The following is a 25166-nucleotide window of genomic DNA, read 5'->3' on the forward strand; positions in this document are numbered from 1 at the left end:
AATACATAGCTGCTGTTCCCGGCTGGAGCAGACTCTTCAAATCTTCTTCTGGCCCCTCTCTCCTGGTAAACTAATCTGAACCCTGTGTGACCATGAGGACTCCTTGTCATTTTTCCCATTGAGCTCTAGAGCCAGGTCTAAGCATTTTTTTCCTACACCTTTTCCCCCCAGGGCCTCGGTCTTACTCCACTCTACATACCTAAACTAAGATATGCTGAAGCAGAGGGTGAAGACTTGCATTTGACTCCTTTAGTTCTCCCGCTCATCTTCTTTTTGTGAGGACACTGGTGGATTCTATAGATCTCCCACTCAGAGCCCATAAATGAGTAACCCACAGTGCCTAACTCACCACTCTTAGCTCTTGAGATATACCAGAGATTCAGGAATGTTAACTCATGGGCTCAATTAGCTAGAGCTAAACTCTTTCCCAATGGTCCAACTATATATTAAACACAGTAGTCCTATTGTTATAACAAGGGCACATGAAGTCTATGGTACAGCACATGGCTAGCCATCCAAACATTGAACACTGACTATATTATATACTGGACGTTGCAATAAAGCAAGAAGCAAGACAGGCAAGCTCCTAGTGGAGGATAGACTCACAGGAAACATGCAAATAAATAAACAAGATACCATTAGGCAGTGATAAGAGCTATGAAAACAATAAATCAGGGTGATGTCATAGTAACTCAAAGAACAAGGCTGCTGGGGCTGCCCTACATGGTGTGGTCAGAGAGGGGAGTTAACAAGCTGAGCTGAGACCCAAAGATGAGCTAAGGACAACATGCTAGGTGGAGGAAATAGCAAATGCAAAGACCCAAAGTCTAGAATGGACTTGGAAGGGCCTTGCCTTCTCATTTTTATTTAGGACAGTGGAAAGAGACTAGGAAACTGACTCTGGAGCTTGCATTTCCATTAACCAGCACTTATAAGAAGAGATGATTAGATTTGGAATTCTAGGATCCTTGTCTATGAATGGTAACCCTGAAAAGCAGAGCCTGAGGCCGGGACTTCTGTGCAGGAGGCGTTCCCAGGGAGTAGACCAAAGGTCTGGGGCTCTGAGACAGGAAGGAGGAAGACCACCATGAGATGAGTAATGAAGGTCACTGCTGTGGGCCAGGGGAGCTTGATTCCACTGGGAGTAGCACAGAGAATTGCCCGCTGAGGGACTGGGGACTGGGGCCTGGGGACTGGGGCACTTCCTAACTGACCCCTGGCTCTGCTGGTTGAGCATAGCCCCTGGGGGCATCAACTCTCCGGCATTTCTGGGCTGTGCTGTGGCCACTCCCACTGGAACAGGGCCAAGTAGCCTGGAGGTATTAAAGAAGTCTGAGACAGAAAGCAAAATGATGCATGGTGTGTTCTTGAAATGGCAGGCTGTCCACTTGAGGTGAGTGGGTCACATGATCCTCTGCTGCAGCTCCAGATGAAATGAGAGATGAGCTAAGGCATGTGACACCAGCGGGGTCTGTCACACAGTCTAATGGGAGCCCCCCCCCCCCCAACAATCAGAATACTGCAAGGAAGGCGGAAATTGGGGTTGGGGCACAGATTTGCTCTCTAGTCCTTGTAGAAAAGAAGAAAAGAAGCTTGAATAGAATAGAATTATGAAAACGAGGCTGGAATCACCTTGCCAGGCCCTTTCATTTAGCCTGCTGCCACCCATCCCTGACAAATCCAGACAGGAATCTAGTCTTTGACAACTCAATCCTCAGCGGGCCTCCGGCGGAAGGACACAGTGACCTGACAGAGTTAGGTCTCCTTTCCTCGGGGCGATCCGCAAGCCAGGGAACTTGGTCAAAGATTAATTCCTTGGATTAAGAAAGACTTCTCTGGTGAATAAAGAAGGCAGGATCTTTACATAATTAGTGCATAATAAAAGGCAATAATGACAAAGTCCACAGCTTCTCCTGGTCTGACATAGTGAGTAGGGGAGGAGGTAGCATGTTAACTAAAACCTATGTATTCTATTAGCAGATTGTGATTCAAGAACTCAAAAACTCAGAGAATTTCAGACCAAGTAAGCAGAAAAGCATTCTAATAAGAGCGCAGAATGAGCAAGAGACAGTGCAGTCTCTCACCAGTGCCTTCAGCGCAGCGAGCCCAGTTCACTTAGCTCAGTGTTCCGGGGGAAGTTCACTGACTGTGAGAGGAAATAAGTGATGAAATCGAATGAAATAAAGTCTCAGAGGCAACTGCTGCTCTCTGAACTTCAGCTTTCTCCCCTATTAAAACGGGGATAATAATGACACCCACATCCCAGCTTTCTGGGAGGACTGAATGGCTGTGTGGGAAAGTTCTGTAAACTTCAAGGCATCATAAAATGATGTAATTAGTCTAGGGCTTGATATGTAGTTGTTATTATTTAAATTGTTGAAACGATAAACAGCACTCTACTCATTCAAGGGAGGAAGTTCTGTTTATCTTAACACTGTCGAGTGCAAAGAATTTTCAAGGCACCAATGACAGCTAACAGTATGGAAATACATTTCTGGGTGCCCCGAAGAAGGAAACATATGGTCTCACTTTGGCATTCCAGCATTGCTAACAACAGCCAGGAAATCCATGTTTTTATATTATTTTATTACTGTGTCCAACGGTCTGTGTAAAGACGCATTCTCAATGGGTCCAGTAAGTGGGAGGAGGCACAGCCCATGTAATAATCTGGTTCACTCAGATCCCCTTCCCTTGGTGATTTCTCATTGCTTTATGCTTCTGTCAGCTCATTATGCCTCTTTTCTCTGGGTAGCTTTGTTTTTATTGGAATGTGGTTCATGCCTGTCTTTTGCTTAAATTAAAAGTCATTCCGGTGTTACAGCATCCGTCAGATGTTTTAAAATGCAATTAAAGGTTTCTAGATGCAGTTTTGTGGAATCTTTTTGACATTTGAGTTCAGGCATTTTTTTCATCTCACCGAGTTTAATGCAAGTGAATGCAGCCCTGAGTTGATGGGTGAATCAGAGCCAGAAGTTTCTAGAAGTTGGAAAGATACCATACAAAATGAAGTTTTGTTTAATCATAATTTACATATTTCTTATTCATGTCTTTTCCACAAATTTAAGCAGTCTCTAAGATTTGTTAATTCACCAGGGCTTTGGTTTTTATTCTCCCAAATTTTAGATGTACTTACTATTAGTGAAGTTAAGAAATGATGAAAGAAAAAATGTCTAAAGAGTCTTTTCTTATTATATATCACTGCCCTTTTAGGTAGGGCATGCATAACCTGTAGAAGGCACACAATGAGACAAAGAATGATAGGCAAACTGGCCAGCTGGTGGGTTAATCCAGTTTCATCCAGGGCCTGGCTCTCGACCTTGTGGGCTAAAAACTACTATATCTCAGGGTTACTCAGGATAACCAAGCTGAGAAAGGTTGACTATAAAACCAGATTGCAAATGTCTACATTTACAGTGATAAAAAGAATTGGGATAATGATGACAGCTGCTAATTCTTAAGTGCTTTCTACACGTCAGGCATTATGCTAAGCACATTTTCGGTTTCTTAGCAGACAGAATTCCCACATTCAAGCCCATCTCTACCATTTCCTAGTACGTGGTTTTAAGCAAATTCCTTAACTTTGTGTGGGATACCTGCCTTGTTTATTTAAGCTATCAGAAGAATGTATGGCCCATCATAAGTATTCTCTATTACTATTTTCCATTAATACTAATTCTCACACCTCTCCTATAAAATAGATACCATCACTGTTCCCTTTTCACTGGTGAGAAGATGGAGATTTAAAAGTGTTAAATAATCTTCTTAAGGTTCCCTAGATCAGTGATCCCCAACCCCCCGGCCGCAAACTGGTCCGGTCCGTGGGCCATTTAGTACCGGTCTGCAGAGAAAGAATAAATAACTTACATTATTTTATTTTATTTATATTTAAGTCTGAATAATGTTTCATTTTTTAAAAATGACCAGATTCCCTCTGTTACATCCGTCTAAGACTCACTCTTGATGCTTGTCTCATAAGTTCGACAATTATATTTAAAAATACCACAGTTTTTACACGGTCACATAATTTTATTTTGTGCATTTGTCCATCCCACCCTAAAGGCCGGTCTGTGAAAATATTTTCTGACATTAAGCCAGTCCGTGGCCCAAAAAAGGTTGGGGACCACTGCCCTAGATAGTAAGTGAGCAACCAAAAGATAAGCAGGATGAGGATTCAGAATCGAATTGTTGAGGATCCAGGCTGAGAGAGTGCGCCTGTTCACCTTAGTGGAGAAAACCTTTCCAGTAAGATTGTGTCATTCTGAGTCTGTTGGCCAAGTCTTGTCTTGAGGGTGGCTCCTAGAAAAGCACTTGCCGGCACTGACTCTGGGAGTTAGCTTTTCTGTATAGCTTCACAGCTGATGCCCCCACTTGGCATGACTGGTGTATCATTCACATTGCTCCCACGTACCATCCACAGCAGTGCTGTCCAACAGAACTTTCTATGATGATGAAAATGTTCTAGAACTGCTCTGTTCAGTGCAATAGCCACTGTCCACATGTGCCTATTGAACACTTAAAATGTGACTGGTGTAACTGAGGAATTGATACTAATTTATTGAATTTAAATTAAGTAGCCATTTATGGCTAGTGGGTACTCTTTCAGACAGTGCAAAAGTGCGGAGGCGGGGGTGTATTTTTAGAAAAGATAACGAGGTGGTTGGTTCTTACTGAGAGAGCCAAAGAGATCCAGTCAGTCTTATTATAAGAACATCCTTTGTGGATATCATTCAGCAATAAGGGTTTCTTAGATCAGCCAAATAATCCTGCATATATGTATCAGTATAGAAATTTCTGAGGGAAATAGACAGACCCATTTGTATGACCAGTGAACAACTCAGTACAGAATTCTTTTTTTTTTTTTTTTTTTTTGTATTTTTCTGAAGCTGGAAACGGGGAGAGACAGACAGACTCCCACATGCGCCCGACCGGGATCCACCCGGCACGCCCACCAGGGGCAACGCTCTGCCCACCATGGGGCGATGCTCTGCCCCTCCGGGGCATCGCTCTGCCGTGACCAGAGCCACTCTAGCATCTGGGGCAGAGGCCAAGGAGCCATCCCCAGCGCCCGGGCCATCTTTGCTCAATGGAGCCTTGGCTGAGGGAGGGGAAGAGAGATACAAAGAGGAAGGGGGGGGGGGAATGGAGAAGCAAATGGGCGCTTCTCCTATGTGCCCTGGCCGGGAATTGAACCTGGGTCCCCCGCATGCCAGGCTGATGCTCTACCGTTGAGCCAACCAGCCAGGGCCAGAATTCTTGAAATAGAAAATTTAGAGGTAGTTTGTCTGGGTTCATGCCCTTTGGGTAGTACTTCCACTCAAGGCCAGGATAGCTCTTGGGTTATGAGGACAGGAGAAGGAGGTCAGAAGTAAACTGAGGACTGAGAACCACTCAGCAAATGGTAACTCTCAGTTGGGCAATCCACGCTGAGACATGCCCACGGACCATCACTCTTTCTCTTAGCAATTAGGGCAAATGTGCTTTTGTTTTTTGGTCATGAAGTTTCAAGTCAGAAGACTTTGGTTAAAGTTTTAGTTTTATCCCTTAATAACTGAGTGACTTTAGACAGATCACTGAACTTCACTGAGTTGCCTCTCTGCATCTGCAAAATAGGGTAAGAAGAGAGTGGGTATCATAAGTAATATCTTCCACAAAAGGTGCAAGTAGGGACCAGATGGGATAATAATGCATGTGAAACTGCTCTAAACTTGTGCTGTCTGTGTAACATCTTAGGAATGATTATTGTGTTTGTATAGATCACATTTGCCTTTTAAAATGCTTGCATATTTATTATGTCATTTTATCTTCACAACAGGTCTGTGAAGGAACTAGGGTAGGAATTATCTATGTTTTACTGTCTGTTAATGTATACAAATGCAGCCTGCAGAAGCTAAGAGGCTGGCCTAAGGTTATGTAGTGCATCTACTTACATTATGCCTGAGCTCAGCCCTGGACCTCCTGTGTCCTATTCTAAAGCCTCTCTTACAAAAAATAAATCAGTTTCAAGCTTGAAATCTACCAGTTATGCTGCAGAAATGATTCCTACTCAATATGCAAGACCGTAAAACATGAGCTGAATAATCATAACATCAATATAATAACGACAAAAAGCCACCCATTGCTAAGCATTTTATAAATATTATTTTATTTAATTCTCATATTAAGTCTATGAAGTTACATGATTATCAGGAAATTGAGGCAGAAAATGGTTCAGAAATGTGTCCATGGTCCGCAGAGCTAGTGAATGCCAAGGGATCCTGAATGTATTATTTTGTTAAAGCTGCTGCAATAAAGTTCTGCACACAGGTGGCTTAAACAACAGAAATGTATTGTTTCACCAAACTAGAGGCAAGAAGTCCAACGTCAAGGTGCTGGCAGGGTTGGTTCCTTCTGAGGGCTGTGAGGGAAGAATCTGTTCCTGGCTTGGAGCTGACTGTTTTTGTCCCTATGTCTCTTCACAGTGTCTTCTCTCTATGGGTGTCTGTCTCTGTGTCCAAATTTCCATTAATATAAGGACACCAGTCTTATGGGATTAGGAACCAACCTAGTGACCTTGATTACCTCTGTAAAGATCCTGTCTCCAAATAATGTCACCTGCTGGGGTACTGGGTTACAACTTCAATATATTAATTTTGGGAAGAGCACAATCTCACCTAACACTGGATACAAACTCAGATCACTTGGCCTCACACTATTAAGCATTATGCTTTATTGCTTCCTGATGTTACAACACTATATCATTCTGTAGCTTTTTGATAGGAACAATTTTCAAGACCTAAAGCCTGGCACTTGACTCCTCAAATTCCACTTTTAGAACAAATCTACCTATCTACCTTCTAAAAAAATCCACCCTCCCAAATTTCTTAAAGTGCTCCCTCAAAATGTTTATCTAAGAGACTGGTTACCAGCTTACTAAGGCAATTTGGCATAGAGGACTTTTCTCAGAAACATTTGCAAATATTCTGTTCGGTAATGAAGTTAATCAGTAAGCCACCCAACCTCTGGCCTCTGTCACTCCTTCCCTAGTCTCATTTTCAGTTGCTAGGAATAGGGGAAGAATGGTAATGCAGTTTCAGGAGTTAGAGAACCCAGTTCGCATGAGCCCTTGCCACAGCTGCACAGCGTCAGGATTTGTCATGGAAACGATGAGCATGAAACCTGCTAAAGGTAGGACACCGTCTGCAGGTGCTCCTGGTCGAGCTTCTGCCACTGGACTGGGCAGATGTGGGGGGACTTTCATTCGCGATGACAGTAACAGATCTCTATCAAAGGTGGCTCAGTCAGAACCAGAAGACTGCGGTGAGAAGTTGGGGTGGGGTGATGTTTATAGGGTTCTAAATAGGTGAGTATTCCATTGAGATTACATCTAAGTATGTTTTTCCTAAAATTCTTCATTGGGTAGAATGTAAAATTAGTACCATTGTTTCAGTGATGTGAAATACTAGGCTGTTCTACCAATAATGCCTGTGGACACTTGAGATAACATTGTATAATATATATAATGCAAAGTTTTAAAAATGGCAAGTCTCAGATCCCAGTGGGTTATGAAATCTATTTTGCGGCTTGTGACCAGCATCAAAAACCAGAATAGAATAGAAGAGAGGAGAATACAAGGAGAGGAGAATAGAAATGTCAGCGTGCACCTCAAGATGTTAAGATAAGTATTGCTTTATAGAAATTCTGTTTCAATTACTTTATATATATATTTCTGGTTTCTGTCTAAGTGTGTACAGGGGTCAAGGTATAAGATATATTTCACACTGTGGGTTGTGGTGAGAAAAATAAAAAGAGATTGAGAAACAATTTCTGAACTAGTTTCATAGCACATTTCTCCTAATAGCCTACAGAAAATCAGATGAGTAAAGAGTTCAGTTTCAGGCCTAAGCTGTTGGTTTTCTCTGAAATAAGATGTAGATCATAATAAAAACATAGGTGAGAATGAAGACAATACCTTTTGCCCATTTTAATAGTCTTCTCAGAACAGCATCTTACCTTTTAAATTTCTAGCTGAAAGAGGAACTCTAATCATTTTTGCAATAATTACAATTTTGAATATATTGTGACCACAGACTTGGCAGTATCCTAGTTTGTTTAGATGTGAGGTTTAAAAGTGACGGACACTATATTTAGAAATGGAAATTAGCTGAAAGGCTGGAAAGCAAATTTTCTATTCTTTCAATTTAATATTTATTAAACATTTACACTATGTCAGGCTTTGTGTAAGGTGCCAGGGATGAAAGAAGTGTGAATATAATATGATATGATATGATATGATATGATGTATAATATAATTATCCAAAGAGGTTACAGACCAACCACAATAATAATTAAAATGTATTGAACGTGTCAGACACTATGCTGTTTACATTGTCTTCACTATAACCTCTCACCTAGGGATTATTCCAAGTTTACAGAGGAAGGAACAGAAGGTTAAAGAAGTTCAATATCTTTTCCAGGTTCATACATCTAGCAAACTGTGGGTGAACTAACTGTGTCCAGATTTGTCCATAAAGTACGACTCATTCCTCCTCAAGTGTAGCTTGGCAGATGAGCCTGGAAACAAACAAAAATGACTATAACTTGCTCCCAAGTGCTGTAGTAGAGGCGTGTAGAGAGGTGAGGAGAGCTCAGCTCTATCTGGGGAGCTTGGACAGACCTCGCAGAGGAGGGGTCAGCTGTGGAGCCAAGGAGAGGCACAGGCATCTCAAAGGCCTGGCACCAGGAAGGTAAACGAAGTCTACAAATGAAGCTGGAGCATCGAGTTAGTGAAACCATGAATTAAGAACTAAATGAGGCAGAGAAGGCCATTTTCCCACTCGTGAAACCTTGGTCAGGTTCATTAGAAGCTATGAGATCATGGAAGGTGCCACTGTTGTTACCTGAACCTGATACTTCCATTTGGGTACACAGTGGTTTTGACTACAAACTCCTTAGAGCTGCACTAATATGATATCTTTAGTTACATGTAGCTATTTAAAATTTTAATTATTTAAAATTGAATGAAAAATTCATTTCTTCATTATCACTGGCCATGTCTCAAATGCTCAATCTTTTATATGGTTAGTGACTAATGTGTTGATAGGTATATAGAATACTTCCATCATCCCAGAAATTGCCCTTTTTGGTACTCCCCTAAGAAACTATTAAATGCTACAGTCTCTCTACCCAAAAGAATTCTGCTTTCCTTCGCAAGTCTCAAACTCCCCTGGAATCCATTCAAGGGCTCCCATTGAAAAACTCTTTCCTCAAATCTCATACTCTCATTCATGTAGGATTTTGTGTAATAAGAAATCCAAATTTTCCAACTCCCCGATTGACTGATTCCAATAAGCAAAGGGGTCAAGGGAAAGTGGAGGAAGGTAGAGGGGTAATATATGGTGATGGAGGGAGACTTGACTTGGAGTGGTGAGCACACAATGCAGTATACAGATAGAATTATACACTTGAAACCTGTATAATTTTATTAACCAATATTACCCCAATAAATTCAATACAAAATAAAAAAAACATTCCAAATTATAGATATATATTTTTTCTTTAAATTATCTTAAAGTAGAAATAAGTTTGGGTTTTCAGAAAGCATACTCTAATGGTGACCTACCTCTGCCCCTCCTCATTTATGCTCAATCAGAAAATTCTGGGTTTGTTTACTTGGTTTTATGTCAGTCTTTGATTTACCTCACAACACACACACACTCACTCACTCACACCCAAGAAAGGCTGTAGCCTTTTCTCTCTGCTGTCTGTCTTATTCATTGTTTTATCCTCAGGGTCTAGCACAGAGTCTGGCAAATAGTAAGTATTCAGTGATTGTATATAAATGAAAAAGTACCTTATAATTTATGTAATCAAAACAGACCTATAGGTTTTGACTATCAATTAAATGTCATTAGAGTCAGGATTCTGCTAGATTCTTTAGGAAACAAACATGTCTTTTATGGCACTCAACTTATCAAAAGCTTTTGTTTTTTAAATTTTTTTCTTTATAATCATTTTTTATTTTCAATTACACTTGATATACATTATTATTTTCAGCTATACATGAAAATAGTGGTTAGACTTTATATAACTTGACACTATGCATAGTTATTAGAATATTATTGACTGCATTTCTTATGCTGTATTTTATATCCCCCATGACCATTCTCTAACAACCAATTTGTACTTAATCTCTTCACCTTTTCACCCATTCCTCTGACCCCTCTCCCATATGGCAACTGTCAAATGTTCTCTGTATCTACGAGTCTGTTTCTGTTCTATATATTTATTTATTTTGTCTTTTAGATTCAATTGTACTGTCATTTCGTTGTTCATATTTTTTATCTTTTCTCCTCCTCCTCCTCCTTCTCCTTCTTCTTCAAGGAAACCCTTTAACATTTCAAGTAATACTGGAGGTGCTCAATGACTATTTTATACTCAGAACTACCTTATGAGATAGCAAAGCTAGATATTAATTGCCCCATTTTACAGAAGAAATTGAGCCAAAAATGTTAGGTAGTAGTTCAAGGACTCATAGTCAGTTCACAGTAGAAGTTGTTCAAGTAGCCCATTTTGAATATGTGGATTTTTTTTTTTTTATTGTAGGTTGCCTGTATATTTATTGTCTCTAGTCCCTAGAGATTTGATGGGACACTGAAATCCTAGAAGTTGATGTACATTGGGAATAGAGGCATTGTTTAGCAATATTATGTACTGATCTCATATTCTTACCATGTTTTGCTGTTTTCGTGTAATAGAATTGATGTCTTTGTGAAAGTGTTCCATGTTAATTGAGATGGTTGCAGACATTGGTATTGTATTGATACCATGATCTGAGTTGAGTCGGAACTCCGTTGTGTCTCTTGATTTTTAAAAGATTGATTTTGTTGAAATAATGCTCAGAAATCTTGGAATTGTCATGTGAGGAGAAAAACTTACACATTTCCTTGGATTCTACAGAATCCAAATTCTGTCATTAATTGATTGCTTGAGCTCAAGCAAATTGCTTAACCTTCCTGGAAGTGTAGGTGGTGAGAAACTGGGGCTTGTGGGCAGGGAGGCAGAGTTTAGAGGGAAAGATAGTTTGGAGGATAAAACCTGGATACAAGTGCAAGAGAAACTGTTTTTAATGCTAAGTTCTTTTAAATCCTATTCACTCCAGAAATTTTAGTCATATTTAATTATTAAACAGATCAAGATTTTATTCATATCTTTTTTCTGTTATAATTCCATATTTTTATATCCTTTCATTTTGTGGTCATTAGACATATCTTCTTGTCTACCAGAATATTCTGAGTCAATGCTGGTTTTGTATGGATAAATCAAGCATAAAGAGAGGAAATGAAAATTTGCACAGACGTTGTATATTTTTGTCTTATGTCAATCAGTTCCTGGGTCGAAGCAGAAAGCATTCTTTTCAATGAACATTAAATATACATATACTCCGCTTTGCCATTGTCAAAAAGCCATGCATTTTAATGCCCATAGACCATTAATCATATACTTACATACATTTTAGAAATAAAGAACTATAAGATTATCCAGCATGGAGTCTTCTCTTTATAGAGGAGCAAAAGATGACTCAGGCAGGGAAGGTAAGTACCGTATAAGTAGTTTCAGAGCCAGGATGCCCAGGGACTTAGAGTCGGGAAAACTATACTTTAAGGGAAACTTAGAGGGAAGTGGATATTAGTGAGAAGAAGCTCTCTGAGGGGATGGCTGTACTGAGGGAAGTCTCAGGCTTGTAGGAAAGTTCCTGAGTGTGGAATCAGCAAGAACATTCAAGGAATGTTTGGAAAAGAAAGAAAGGAGGAGGAGGATCACGCTGAGCCCGGCAGGCCTAGTGAGAGTGCAAGCAGCAGCACTGAAGGGACCGAAGAACTCAAGTACAGAGAGAGGAAGAGAAAGCTTTCCTGTCATGCTCTAAAGCATCACACATCTGAAGCTATCCTAGAGAGGAACAGTTCAGCCCATGGGCTTTGAAGTCACACTCCCAAAGTCCAAAGCTCAGCTACTTAGGAAGATAGGAGTAAAGTTGCCTAAATTTTATGCCACAGTCTACTCACTCGTTTGTAAAGGGAATAATAATGTTACTTACTTCATAGGATTTTGTGAGAAGGATGTGAGCATACAAGTGCCTGGCACTAGGAAGAATTCTATAATCAAGTTTTCTAACAGTAATAGTAATAATCATCATAATAACATCAACCATCTTTTGAGCACTATGAAGAACATTCTATATGTACATGTAGGTGCATAGATCCATAATTCCTAATCAACAATTACAGATTCCAAAGACTCTAAAAATTAAGTTGCTTTTTTTTTTCAAAATGTGGCACAAATTTCTTCTGAAATTAATGAATGAATGTGAGGGTGTTTAAGGCCTTTATTTATTCCTCTTAGTGTGAGTATTTGTACATGTGCATTGTGGAAAATACTGCTGTTTGATTCTGGGTTCTGGCCCAGACCATGCTGGGAGAAATAGCACTGTATTCTGTTCTAAAATCTAAACAACTCTGAATTTGAAAACACAGGTGACTACAAAAGTTTCAGATGAGGAACTGTGGGTCTGTGTCGTGTCCATCTTCAGGAACCCTTAGTACAGATCACAAACTGTAAAAACTAGGGTTATCAGTAGTTTAAGTAATTTGCTCAAAATCTTGTTCATAGAGATGGAGTTGGAATTTTGGTCTAGGGTTGCCTGACAGTGCTTTGAAGAATCAAACACATTTGTATATTCTTCTACATCCTATTTATGTCTATGAAATTTTTTAGTGTTTGCATAATGTAAACACTGCTATTTTCTAAAGAGCCATCATTAATGTTTCCAGGAAACAAGAGCATTTTCACAACCTGATAGTTTTCTTTTACCTTGAGGTTTTATAGAAAAAGGCCTCATTATATAATGGCAGTAGGAACACTAAATACATATTATTACTATGTTGATGGCAGCTACGATTTATCAGGTACTTTATGTGTGCACACATTTAAGAAAGCATTTGCATTGTGCATGCATTATCTCAATCCTTACATCAGTTTACGAGGTGGGTATTACACCCTGTTTTATGAAGAGAAAACTGAGACCTAAAGATGTTAAGAAAACTGTCAACATGCACATATAGCAAGTAATAAAATAGAGCTAGGTTTTGGACCCAGGTAGATAATTTCAGGCATACATAACTACATTCTTCTTTTTTTGTTTTTAAGCTTCTTCTTTGTTTTATAATGATAAAAGTAACACATATATATATGGAAAAATTATAAATAGTGAAAGGATCACACAGTCTCCCACCCCAGAAAACAATGCAGTGACCTCACTCCCACATTCACCATCATCCTGTTCTTTTTGTACTGTGCAAAAAATTGTCTCACATGCACACAGTGTTTTTTAATACTCATATACATAGACACTTTATTCTATAGCTTAATTTTTTTCAAAAGGCACCATATTATAGAAACCTTTCCACATCTGCACATATAGATCTAAATTGTTGTTTCACATCAACATAGTATTTCAGTAGAAGGACATAATGTAATTTATTTAACTAGAGGCCTATTGATGGATATGTAAATCATTTTTGATTTATGATTCTTAACAAATGTTTCTGCAAATGACACACAAACATTTCTTTATTCAGATGCAAACATATCATCAAATGAATTTTCTAGTAGTAGATTGTTGGGTTAAAAGAGTATTTAGTTCTTTAATTTTTTATGTAGGTTTTTTTAATGTAAAAAAGCTTGTTAATTTTTATATCGTTAACATTTCAGTCTAAGAAGAGCCCACACTCCTAAATATACTATACACTAACCTATCTCTCTAATTTATAGAATAACAACATTAATTCTAGTTTTATTGTCACTTTTGTCCAGGTGTCCTAACAGAACCAACAGCAGGTACTCTGGGACAAAATCTAGAAGTGGAATCATACTCACAGTACAACAATATTCAGTTTCCCCAAGTCCAGCCACAGATTTCCTCATCATCCTACTATTCCAACCTGGGTTTCTACCCACAGCAGCCTGAAGAGTGGTATGCTCCCGGAGTATATGAACTCAAACCCATGCCAGTTGAGACTCTTTACCACGGAGAGACTGAGGTAGCAGAGATTCCTGTAACAAAGAAGGCCCGAATGGGTGCGTCGGCAGGGCGGATAAAAGGAGATGAGCTATGTGTGGTTTGCGGAGACAGAGCGTCTGGGTACCATTATAACGCGCTGACCTGTGAGGGGTGCAAAGGTAAGCATCTTCTGGTTGGCAGTGTTCTCCTTGTGCAGGACTTACTATATTGGTTGTTGAAAACCCTCAAACTGGATTTTTTCCTTTTCTCAGATAACTTTCCACTTTCTCCCATCTCTTCCTGTCTCCTCACCTTTGTTGGGATGTCATAGAGATCTAGGAAAGGCCTGTTAGAATATTTAGGTTAGATATAAGTAATCTTTTTCCTATTTGCAACCTTACCCATAGTTAAGAAGTTTATGATTGTGGGCTTTGTTCGTTTTTGTTGTTTTTATTTAAAGAGAAACTTTCACCTCTTTTAAAATTAAGAAAGAAGGAAGTATTAATAGCTTATTTCCACAGATATCTCACTCAGTAGGACATGTCTGTGAGATACGATGGTGTGGGTGTGGAAGATCAATGAAATTGCAATCCATTGAGAATGAGTAAAATATAACCCATGAGATATGAAAATAACTCCATATAAAGTCCTATATGATTATTCTGCTAACAGGGACACAGGTAATACATTCATAAAATTCCAGAGGAAAGAACAGAGTGGACTAGTAGGTTAAGCCATTTATCTTTGTATTTCTTCATTTGACAAATATTTATGGAATGCCTACCCTGTGTTAGGCACCCTGCTAGCTTCCATGACATTGAAAGCTGACTAAGAATTGCCCTTGAGCAGAATCTACTGAATGGTGTGCCAAATTCCAGTTCCCAGATAACCATGATTGCCATAAAATAAACACTCACAAAAAAAATGGCTCAAGGACATTTCAAACCTTTGAAGGTTCAAATGATCAGATTGTATAAATAAATAAAAAAAACACATTAGTCACTTCCCAAAAAACTTAATGTGATGTCATTAGATTTTTAAAACATGAAGTAGTGTTTATGCCTTATAGTTAAAAATTAAAACAGATTTATAAAGAAAATTTAGAAGATCTCATTTATGGTCTTCAAAATGTCCTTATTCCTTTTGTGGAGAGTCAAGTTTGTATTAGGTAAAAAGAGAACTTGTCAATTCTTGGAAGGCATAGATAATGTCTTCTACTCTGTTACTTCCCATAGCACCCAACACATGCCTGCTACATAGTAATATGGAATACCCGTTGTTTGAATGACATGAAAATCCCCATTCATCACCAGTACTTAGTACATATAACTCTACTTTGTAAAAACATATTCAAACTCTTTCATACTACTTAATTCTATCATACCTCCAAATTATAAAAGTAAATATTATCCTTCAATCCCTATATTTGGTAGCAATTTTTTTTTTTCCTGAGCAGGCAGAGTTTTGGAGATGAAAATCTGCTTTTGTGATAGTTAAAAAAGAGAGTTGAAAGTTGCTAAGAGAGTAAATCCTAAATGTTCTCACTATAAGAAAGAAATGGTGGTGATGTGGCTTGCTGGAGGTGTTGGCTGGGGCTATGGTGATAATCATATTGCAGTACGTAAGTGAATCAAATCAACATGTTGTACACCTTAAACTTACATACGTTATATGACAATTATATCTAAATAAACCTGGGGAAAAAGGTACAAAAAAGGCTGAAACTAGAAAGAGAGTTGAGATAAATCAGGGAGAAATAGCTAATTGGTTAGAAAAAATAAAACAGTTTCAAAATGAACAACCTGAAAATTGAATTAAAATAAAAATAAAATTTCACATGTAGATTTGAGAAATCAACTGTTGATCTACATGAAAGAGGTTTGTGGTAGCTCTAAGTCAAAAAATGACCAAATGGGGGCCAAAGGGTAAGCAACTAGAATGGCTTATTTTAGGCATAATTCAAAAAATAATTTTCTAACACATCAAGAAGTCTTCCGATGATGAAACTGGCTTTCTGCCTCAGGTGATAACGAACTCCTCATGATTATAAAAATTCAAAAAGTGGTTAGATGATCAGGCTTGAGTCTTCATACAAGAAATTTCTGCATTGTATGGGAAATTATATTAATTGGCTTCTGAGGGTCTTCTTTAAATCTTCTTAATCTCTAGTATCCCAGTTTATAAGGTTCTAATTACTTCATGTCTGGTTTTGTTTGTTTATCTGTTTTGTCTTCTGACTTAGTTTGTAAATTTCATAAGTAAAAACCCGTCTGTAAGTCATTGCACCCCTCCTCTTGCTATGGACTGATGAAAGGCTATGTTAGACCAGGGTTTCTGAACCACGATGCTATTGGCATGCTGGGCCAGATAACTCTTTGTCGTCATGGTGGGATGCTCAGCAGCGCCCTTGGCTTCTACCCACTAGGTGCTAGTTGCATCCCCCTAGTTGTGACAACCAAAAATGCCGGCAGACATTGCCAAATGTCCTCTGGGATGCAAAATTGGCCCACTGGGAATTATTGGGATAGACTTTTCAGTTAAAAGCACTATTATCATGTGGAGTTTCTCAAATTTAAGTTATACATGGAGCCTTCTTGAAGTGAGCCATGTTTCTCATGTTGATTCAAACTGCTTTTATTAAAATCCTTATGTTATTTTTAATATAAAAGAATTTCTATACAACAAAAAACAAAAATCAAATTAAAAAATTAAATGCAAAGAAAATGATAAAATCAGTAAAATAATAGACTGTTTATATCATGTGGTATTGTTGCTCAAAATGTTACTAAAGTGTAAGTGCTACTGAGTTTGGATGCCTGTACCACAGGCCTCTGAGGCCTCTGATCCCCACTGCTTTTCTCTGTTCAAACAGCTGACTCATCCAAACTTTGGTTCATCTAGGGCTCCATTTGGCCATCCCTGAGCTGAGGACATCCCGTGCATTTCAGTTTGCTATTTTTTTTTTATAGCTCTTGCCAAATAAATCATACCTCTTGCTGTTAATCAAATCATGGACACAAACAAAAACGAGGAGATTTAGTTTGAATGGCAGTATAAGATGGTAATAAAGATGATTCAGAGAATGTTATTAATACTTTTAAAGACATCCATAAGATAAAAATAGAAATATAAATTTAATATGTGCAAAGGGCTTAGAAAAAAGTCTGGTTCCTAGCCAAAACTCAAATGCCTATCATTACTGTTGTTATGGTTTCAGACTCTATTAACATATAGTGGCAGTGTGACTGTTTTCTGCTTCTCTTGACAAATGTTGATGCCCAACCCATTATAAGTTCTTTGGCAAGAATTTTTCTATTTGATATTGACTTATAACCAAAAGCCTCTCCACCTTGTCTGTGTAGACCAGTGCTGCGCAAAGGGGTCCCCAGTCCAGAACTATCAGCTCAGCATCACTTGGGAAGTTGTAGGAAATACAAATTTGAGGGGCCTGTCCCAGACATACAGAATCAAAATTTCTGGGAATGAGGTCCAAGAATCTGTGATTTAACAAGCCCTCCTTGCTAAAGTTTGAGAACTACTGATGTAAATCTTACCTAAAAGGCACCTGAGTTGACTCATCTGGCCAAGTAGCTTGGTTTTGCATTGTGATTGTGAAATTCTCAAAGGTGGGGATGGTGCTCTTAGGTCAACAAAAGAATTCAATAGATAAAAATGTTGACTGGAAACACAAAGTCTGGCCAAGTCATCTTTCCTGCTTGGAGAGAAATAGAAAAGAAAATGCATAATTTATTCTGAAAGAATCCCATTATCAATTTGAACCTACACTTTTCAGTGCCAATGACATGCCAATACTCCAAAAATTTTCTCAGGTTCTTACAGCAACTGTGGGAAGTAGGTATTACTGTACCTATTTTAAAGTGAAGAATAAGTATATCATTTAAATAATAATAATAATAATAAAAACTAAGATTTGGAAGCCAGTGCTAATAGCTTATGTGATACATTTACTATACTTCAGTAGTTAACTTGTTAATTCTCACACCTTGTCTGCATTTTATAGCAGAAGAAAGTGAGGTACAAGAAGTTAATCAACATACTCAAAACTAATAGAGGTAGAGTTTCAAATCTACAGTTTATAACTCTAATTCCAGACACTCTGTTATTAACCACCAGGTTGGAGTGCCTTTTCTTGCTTGACCACTAAGTTATCATTGATCTCTTTGATTTATTTGTTGAAGGCTAACATTAACATATTCAGTGGTCAAAGGGAGAAAATCAAGAGCTCATTTAGGTATTAAGGTATTGCTGTTGTCCACGCCAAGGGCATAATCCCCTAAAGTCGGTAAACTGGGCCGGCTCACCTTCTTACCTGAGGGCTGCAGCAAAGCCTGGTCCCCCTGAGGAGAATTCAGGGGTATGGCGGGAGAACTTAGGCTTTGGTCCCTGATGCTGCGCTAGCGGTGTGCTGGCATGCCTGGCTTCCCGGAGAACCCGTGCAGCCATTTTACCTGCCCTTTGCCCTGCTGCGTCCAGGGAACCCCAGGCCCTCTTCTGATGCTCCCCAGGAAAAGATCCAAGAGTCTCTCTGTCCTAGGACTCCTGAATATCATGGGGTTTCTATAATATTTCATTGCACCCATCCACGCCTCAGTCTGGGGATGAGGGGTGTAGGGGCGTGAGAGGAACAGAGTTCTTGTCATTTCCTTTTTGACTGCCTGCCTCTACCAACTTGGGGAAATTTAGTGCCTGGGATCTTGAAACTGAGGCTTTGGTGACTGAAAGCAAATAATTGGCTCCGTTGTGCTTTGTTTATGTTTTCTTGAGATAACAAATGAAAATTGCCCTAGCTTAGTGAAGGGGGGGGGACACAGAACAGGGCGCCCTGTGCTTGAACCAGTGTCCCATGCTGGCAGCCTAACACACAGCAAACCCCACGATGCTGCTCGCCATCAGCAACAACAAAAGCAGCAGTAGCACAGCTCTTGCTTCACTTTCCAATTTCCAAATGTCTTATAAGGAAAGGCGTCTGGCAGATCTTCAATCGTATCTACATATTAGCTGCAAGGGAAGTCTGGGAAAGGTTTAGTTCAACTGTGCTGCCTTTACGGTAGAGGGCGCTCTCTGGAATATAAGGAGATATAGTGGGTATCTAGCTAGCCAATTCTTTGTTTGCAAAATATTTAACTTTACTTCTTTGAGCCTTCAATCTCCAAAACAGGTATAATACCTATTTCACAGGGTCAGTTTGAGGATTAAGCTAGGTTTTTATATGTGAGGTCCTGACAGCTCTGTTGCTTTAGGACTTCACTGCAGATGTGTCAGACCTGTGATACCTCACGCACGCACGCGCACACACACACACACACACACACACACACACGAGAAAAAAATTTAAAAACCTAAACAAATAACAAAGATCATGGCTACCCTTCCTGATTTCTTTGGTCTCTTTCAATCTGCTCCTATTAGAAATATTTTCATTTCTCTGAGTATTTTGTTTTTCATAGACATTTATGGCAAAGATGAGAGAAATGTTGATTTTTTTTAAAAAAAATCATACTTCGGAACACAAGCATAAATCAGAGGGACAATGAATGCCATTTGCTCAGCACTAGATTAAATCTAGAGCTTTCTTCCCCCCTCAGTTATCAGTGGGGCATATGGAAATATGCTAATGTCTGAACGAATTTTGATTCAAACCTCAACTAACAAAGTCCATCTGCAGCTGACTGGAAGTTTAAAATGGTCACATTTTCAAATAGGTCAGTGTCAGTCACATTTTCCTGCTGAGAGAATGGTAGAATTCTTAGAAGGCATTTTATGAGTAAATGGGTAACCTATTGACCTTTTGAACATTTTTTTAAATAGAAGATAGTGAACCAATATTGAAACTTAGTTCTAAAGTTGTAGAAAGGATGTCATAATTACTGAAACTATTCTGGTGTATAAAATAGATGTAGAGTATTTTCTTTTTTCTTTTCTTTTCTTTTGTATTTTTCTGAAGCTGGAAACGGGGAGAGACAGTCAGACAGACTCCCGCATGCGCCCAACCGGGATCCACCCGGCATGCCCACCAGGGGTCGACCAGAGCCACTCTAGAGCCTGGGGCAGAGGCCAAGGAGCCATCCCCAGCGCCCGGGCCATCTTTGCTCCAATGGAGCCTTGGCTGCGGGAGGGGAAGAGAGAGACAGAGAAGAAGGAGGGGGGGGGTAGAGAAGCAAATGGGCGCTTCTCCTATGTGCCCTGGCCGGGAATCGAACCTGGGTCCCCCGCACGCTAGGCCAACGCTCTGCCGCTGAGCCAACTGGCCAGGGCCGAGTATTTTCAATAGTTCTTTTTTTTTTATGGGTCAGGGCCGAGGTGCCCTGACTCACAAACTTACTAAAATCCTATTTGATTTTGATATATGATTTTATAAAATTTAATAATGATAATAATGGTCTCTGTAGGGCCAATTATCTTACAGTGTGATGCAAGGGGGGAAGTGTGTTTAAACCATTTCACTGTGTTGGCAGCCTTTTGTAATGTGTTATAAACATCACAAGAAAAGGAGGACGCTGAAGGCAGTCAACCTAGATTCCAACCCAGCTGATTCTTTTCCCAGATGTTCCAAGTCACTTAACATTTCTGAGCTTCAGACTCTTCACCTGCAAAAGGAGGATAATAATGAAGATGATGAGAAGGAGAGTGAGATGATGATGGTGGTAGTGAGGAAGGAGAAGAAGGAAGAGAAGAAGGGGAGGAGAAGGAGAAAAAGAAGAGGAGAAGAAGGGAGAGGAGGGGAAGAAAGAGTAGGAGGGTGAGGATATCAGTGGGTTTTTGCTTTCAACTCCTTTAGATGACTTTATCATGTAATAAATATTTTGGCAAAGAAACGAGTATACCTGATTCAAAGGTCAACTTGTTCAAAGAGCATACAATTGGAAAAAGCCCATATTCCACCCCTCTACACCCCAAGTTCTGACCACCAAAGGGAACCACTGATAAACACTATGTAATTTTTCTGTTTTGTATTTTGCATTTTTTTTTGTTATTTGAATTGTTTGTTTATTTTTATAGAGCTATCTCCCCTCCCCTCCCCTCAAACACAGAAGAAAAGACAGAGGAGACCTTGAGTTGTTCATAATATTCTTTTATTATCTTTTTAATGTCCATTGGGTTAGTAGTGATGACCCCACTTTCATTTCTGATATTAATAATTTGTCTCTCTTTTTTTTTTTTTTTTTGGTTAGCCTTGTTAGAGATGTAGCCATTTTATTGACCTTTTCAAAGAACCAGCTTTTGGTTTCATTGATTTTCTCTGTTGTTTTCCTATTTTCAGTTTCATTGCTTTCTGTTCTAATTTTTATTATTTCTCTTCTGCTTTAGATTTAATTTTCTCTCTTTTGTTTTTAGATTTTAGATCTTTCTTCTTTTCTAGTATGTGCATTCACTGCTCTTTGTTCTCTCTCTAAGCTCTGCTTTTGCTGCAGCGCATGAATTCTGATGTTCCATTTTAATATTTAGTTCACTTTCACTTAGTTATGTTGGTGGTCACCTCCATATCTTAGATTAACCTTGTGTGTAACCTATTAGAAACACTTTGTTCCTGGAGCTGGGAGAACTAGGGATAAGACATATTATACAGTATTCCTGTATTTCTCTCCTCAAATTTAACCTTTTCCAAGCTCACACCTTGCCTGGCTGATGAGAAATTCCATTTGGCTTATGTTTGGGGCCTGACCTGTGGTGGCGCAGTGGATAAAGCGTTGACCTGGAAGCGCTGAGGTTGCCGGTTTGAAACCCTGGGCTTGCCTGGTCAAGGCACATATGAGAGTTGATGCTTTCTGCTCCTCCCCCCTTCTTTCTCTCCCTTCTCTCTATAATGAATAAATAAAATCTTTAAAAGGCTTATGTTTGGGGATGCTTATTCCCCAGAATCATGTGCAGATCATAGGAATCTCACACAGGGTGAAGTATTTTATTATCAGTTGGTGTACTCCTTATCCAACTTTGAGTTGGTCCCAGAGAGAACACCAACCACCGTTTGACATGGGATCTTATCTCTAGACTTCCAAGGCATCTGTTTATCTTTATTTCTAATTCCACAGAGCATTAAAAGGTATAATTTCAGAACCTCAATCAAAAGCTGTCAGGAAAGTCTAAAAAGCAAAGCTGTGTTTTGATTGGGGATCTGTTTGAAGTTTAGAAACCTGTCCATCTCACAAGACAAATGCTATACCATACAATTGCATTTGTTATTATTGGGATTTAATTTCTAATCTCTCAAACAATGAGACACCTATTGACAGTATGTTAAGTCTGTCCCTTCATTCCTTTACCAAATATTGACTGCCGTATAGGTACAGGTAACATGGTTGGCCCGAAGTGTACAACAGGAACACAGCAAAGTTTGACAGAAAACAAAACTAAATGGGACTTGCTGATGGGGCCGGGAGAGAAAGAAATGAGGTAAAAATGACTCCCCAGATTTTGGCCTGAGTGATAGGGAGGCTGGTGTGGGTATTTGTGGGGATGGGGAGGCTGGGGAGGAGTGTGACAGGGTGTACAAGTAGATGTTCCATCAGACAGGTTGAGTGGAAAGTGCCTATGAGATATCCAAGGGAAACAATGAGTGGGTGGCTGGGTTTGTGCATCTGGGGTTTGTGAGATCGGCCTGGGTTGAGAAAGAAATTGAAGAGGTATCAGTTTGTCCAGGTGTTTAGAGACTGCATGGAAATACTGCTATCCATGGATTAGCATGGGATTTGGCACACTTTCTCTGTAAAGGCCTGTATTTTAGGTTTTGTGAATATTAAGATCTCTGTCACAACTATTTGACTCTACCATTACAATGCAAAAGCAGACACTATGTAAATGACTGAGCTTGGCTGTGTGCTAACATACTTTGTGTGAATACTGAAATTTGAAAATTGTAATTTTGAAATACCAGAAAAAATATATATATATATTTGTATTTTTCTGAAGTTGGAAACGGGGAGGCAGTCAGACAGACTCCCGCATGCACCCGACCGGGATCCACCTGGCATGCCCACTAGGGGGCAATGCTCTGTTGCAACCAGAGCCATTCTAGCGCCTGAGGCAGAGGCCACAGAGCCATCCTCAGCGCCCAGATCAACCTTGCTCCAATTGGAGCCCTGGCTGCAGGAGGGGAAGACAGAGACAGAGAGGAAGGAGAGGGGGAGGGGTGGAGAAGAAGATGGGCGCTTCTCCTGTGTGTCCTGGCTGGGAATTGAACCTGGGACTCCTGCACACCAGGCCGACGCTCTACCACTGAGCAAACTGGCCAGGGCCATAAAATATTTTTTAAAATGGTTTTTCAACCATTAAAAATGTAAAAACCGGCCTGACCTATGGTGGTGCAGTGGATAAAGTGTCAACCTGGAAATGCTGAGGTCGCCGGTTCGAAACCCTGGGCTTGCCTGGTCAAGGCACATATGGGAGTTGATGCTTCTAGCTCCTCCCCCCTGTCTCTCTCTCCTCTCTCTGTCTTTCTCTCTCCCTCCCTCTCTCTCTCCTCTCTAAAATGAATAAATAAAATAAAAAATTTTAAAAAAGTAAAAACCATTCTTAGGTTGTGGGCCATACAAAAATAGGCAGGGAAAGAGGAGTGTTGTGTGTGTGTGTGTGTGTGTGTGTGTATGTGAATTTGCCCTGCATGGTTAATCAACTCCTCCTGGCTTAGCACCATTCTCCCTGTGAATGCTTTAGGGCCACCTGCATCTCCTTGTATCTGAACTTGGGCCTTCCTCCATTGCTCTTACTTCTCCATTCTTATGCACCTTGGACCATGTTTCTTCATAAATTTACTGTTTTCTATCTTTCACAGATTCATCAACATTTTTGATACCTTGATGGGGCTTTATTCAAACTTTTTCTAACTTATGCTGTTTTCATGAACTTTTCTCTCATTTCATGGTATAAAAAATATGTTTTTTTTCCTGGTACATTTTGACAGAAGAGACTATAAAAGTTAGATAAATGCCGTTTGACTACTGAATTCTTTATACATTTGTCTACTTATTAATGATGTCAGGCAACTTCCAAAAATAATTCAAAGTATGTCTTTTTAAAACTATTTAATAAAATAAATCAGTAGAAATTATAGCTGGCAAAAATAAATGTTGGGAAAGTCAGGTAGACATTTTCTTATGACTGTAAGACATTAAGGGAAAAAGAAACGTAAAGTCAATGATTAGCAGAAACAAAATAGTCAACGATAATTTTCATCAACTGCATCTCAAAAGTCTGAGGGTTTTCTTTTCAGAAACAACAGTCTGAAACAGCTCTTGCCAGGTGACAAGGACTCTGTTATCAAGTTTAAAAAATTTCATAGAGAAGCTTAAGGATAAAACCTGGGATCCTAAAGATCATGAAAGTGTGTGATGGAAACCAAAGCTTGCGTTTTAGTATTGGCAGCCTTCTCTCTAGCTTGTATCTCTTTGCAGCTTCCTAACAATAAGATAGAGGTGGGATAGACAACTGGGGTGCAGGAGGAGGGAAGGATGTTTCTGAAGACTTTTTGGAGATGGGGAAGAAACTATGGAGCACTTAACATGCTCTGTGGGATTTGGCGAGATTCATTTCTAATGAGAAGTTTTAAGAATGTAACTCTAGCCCTGGCTGGTTTGCTCAGTGGTAGAGCGTCGGCCTGGCGTGCAGGGGTCCCGGGTTCGATTCCCGGCCAGGGCACACAGGAGAAGCGCCCATCTGCTTCTCCACCCCCCTCTCCTTCCTCTCTGTCTCTCTCTTCCCCTCCCGCTGCCGAGGCTCCATTGGAGCAAAGATGGCCCGGGCACTGGGGATGGCTCCTTGGCCTCTGCCCCAGGCGCTAGAGTGGCTCTGGTCACAACAACGCGATGCTCCGGAGGGGCAGAGCATCGCCCCCTGGTGGGCAGAGCTTCCGCCCCTGGTGGGCGTGCCAGGTGGATCCCGGTCGGGTGCATGCGAGAGTCTGTCTGACTGTCTCTCCCCGTTTCCAGCTTCAGAAAAAATACAAAAAAAAAAAAAAAAAGAATGTAACTCAGACTCCTTCTCTATAAGGGGGAGATAATAATAGACTACATCATAGGATTGTTACAAATGTTAAGTGAATAGGCATCTGGAAAGTGTTTAGAACAGTGTCTGATACAAAATAAACTCTATGTAAATGGGTAAGGGAGCCCTATTT

At 39.8% G+C, this 25166-nt stretch overlaps 1 protein-coding gene across 7 annotated transcripts in view; it reads left to right on the plus strand.

Moving 5' to 3' along the window:
* NR1H4 (nuclear receptor subfamily 1 group H member 4) overlaps positions 1–25166 on the plus strand; it is a 73224-nt gene that overhangs the window by 17878 nt on the left and 30180 nt on the right. For 4 of the 7 annotated variants that reach the window (XM_066262533.1, XM_066262525.1, XM_066262552.1 and 1 more), the window contains one exon: positions 13849–14214. In XM_066262533.1, coding sequence (XP_066118630.1) covers positions 13849–14214 — 366 coding nt within the window. Of the gene's footprint in view, positions 1–7035; positions 7165–13848; positions 14215–25166 lie in introns of those variants that run through there. The other 3 variants (XM_066262507.1, XM_066262516.1, XM_066262563.1) reach the window with 2 other exon arrangements.

This window comes from Saccopteryx bilineata, chromosome 1 (assembly GCF_036850765.1).
Source record: "Saccopteryx bilineata isolate mSacBil1 chromosome 1, mSacBil1_pri_phased_curated, whole genome shotgun sequence".
In the NCBI taxonomy this organism is placed as follows: Eukaryota; Metazoa; Chordata; class Mammalia; order Chiroptera; family Emballonuridae; genus Saccopteryx; species Saccopteryx bilineata.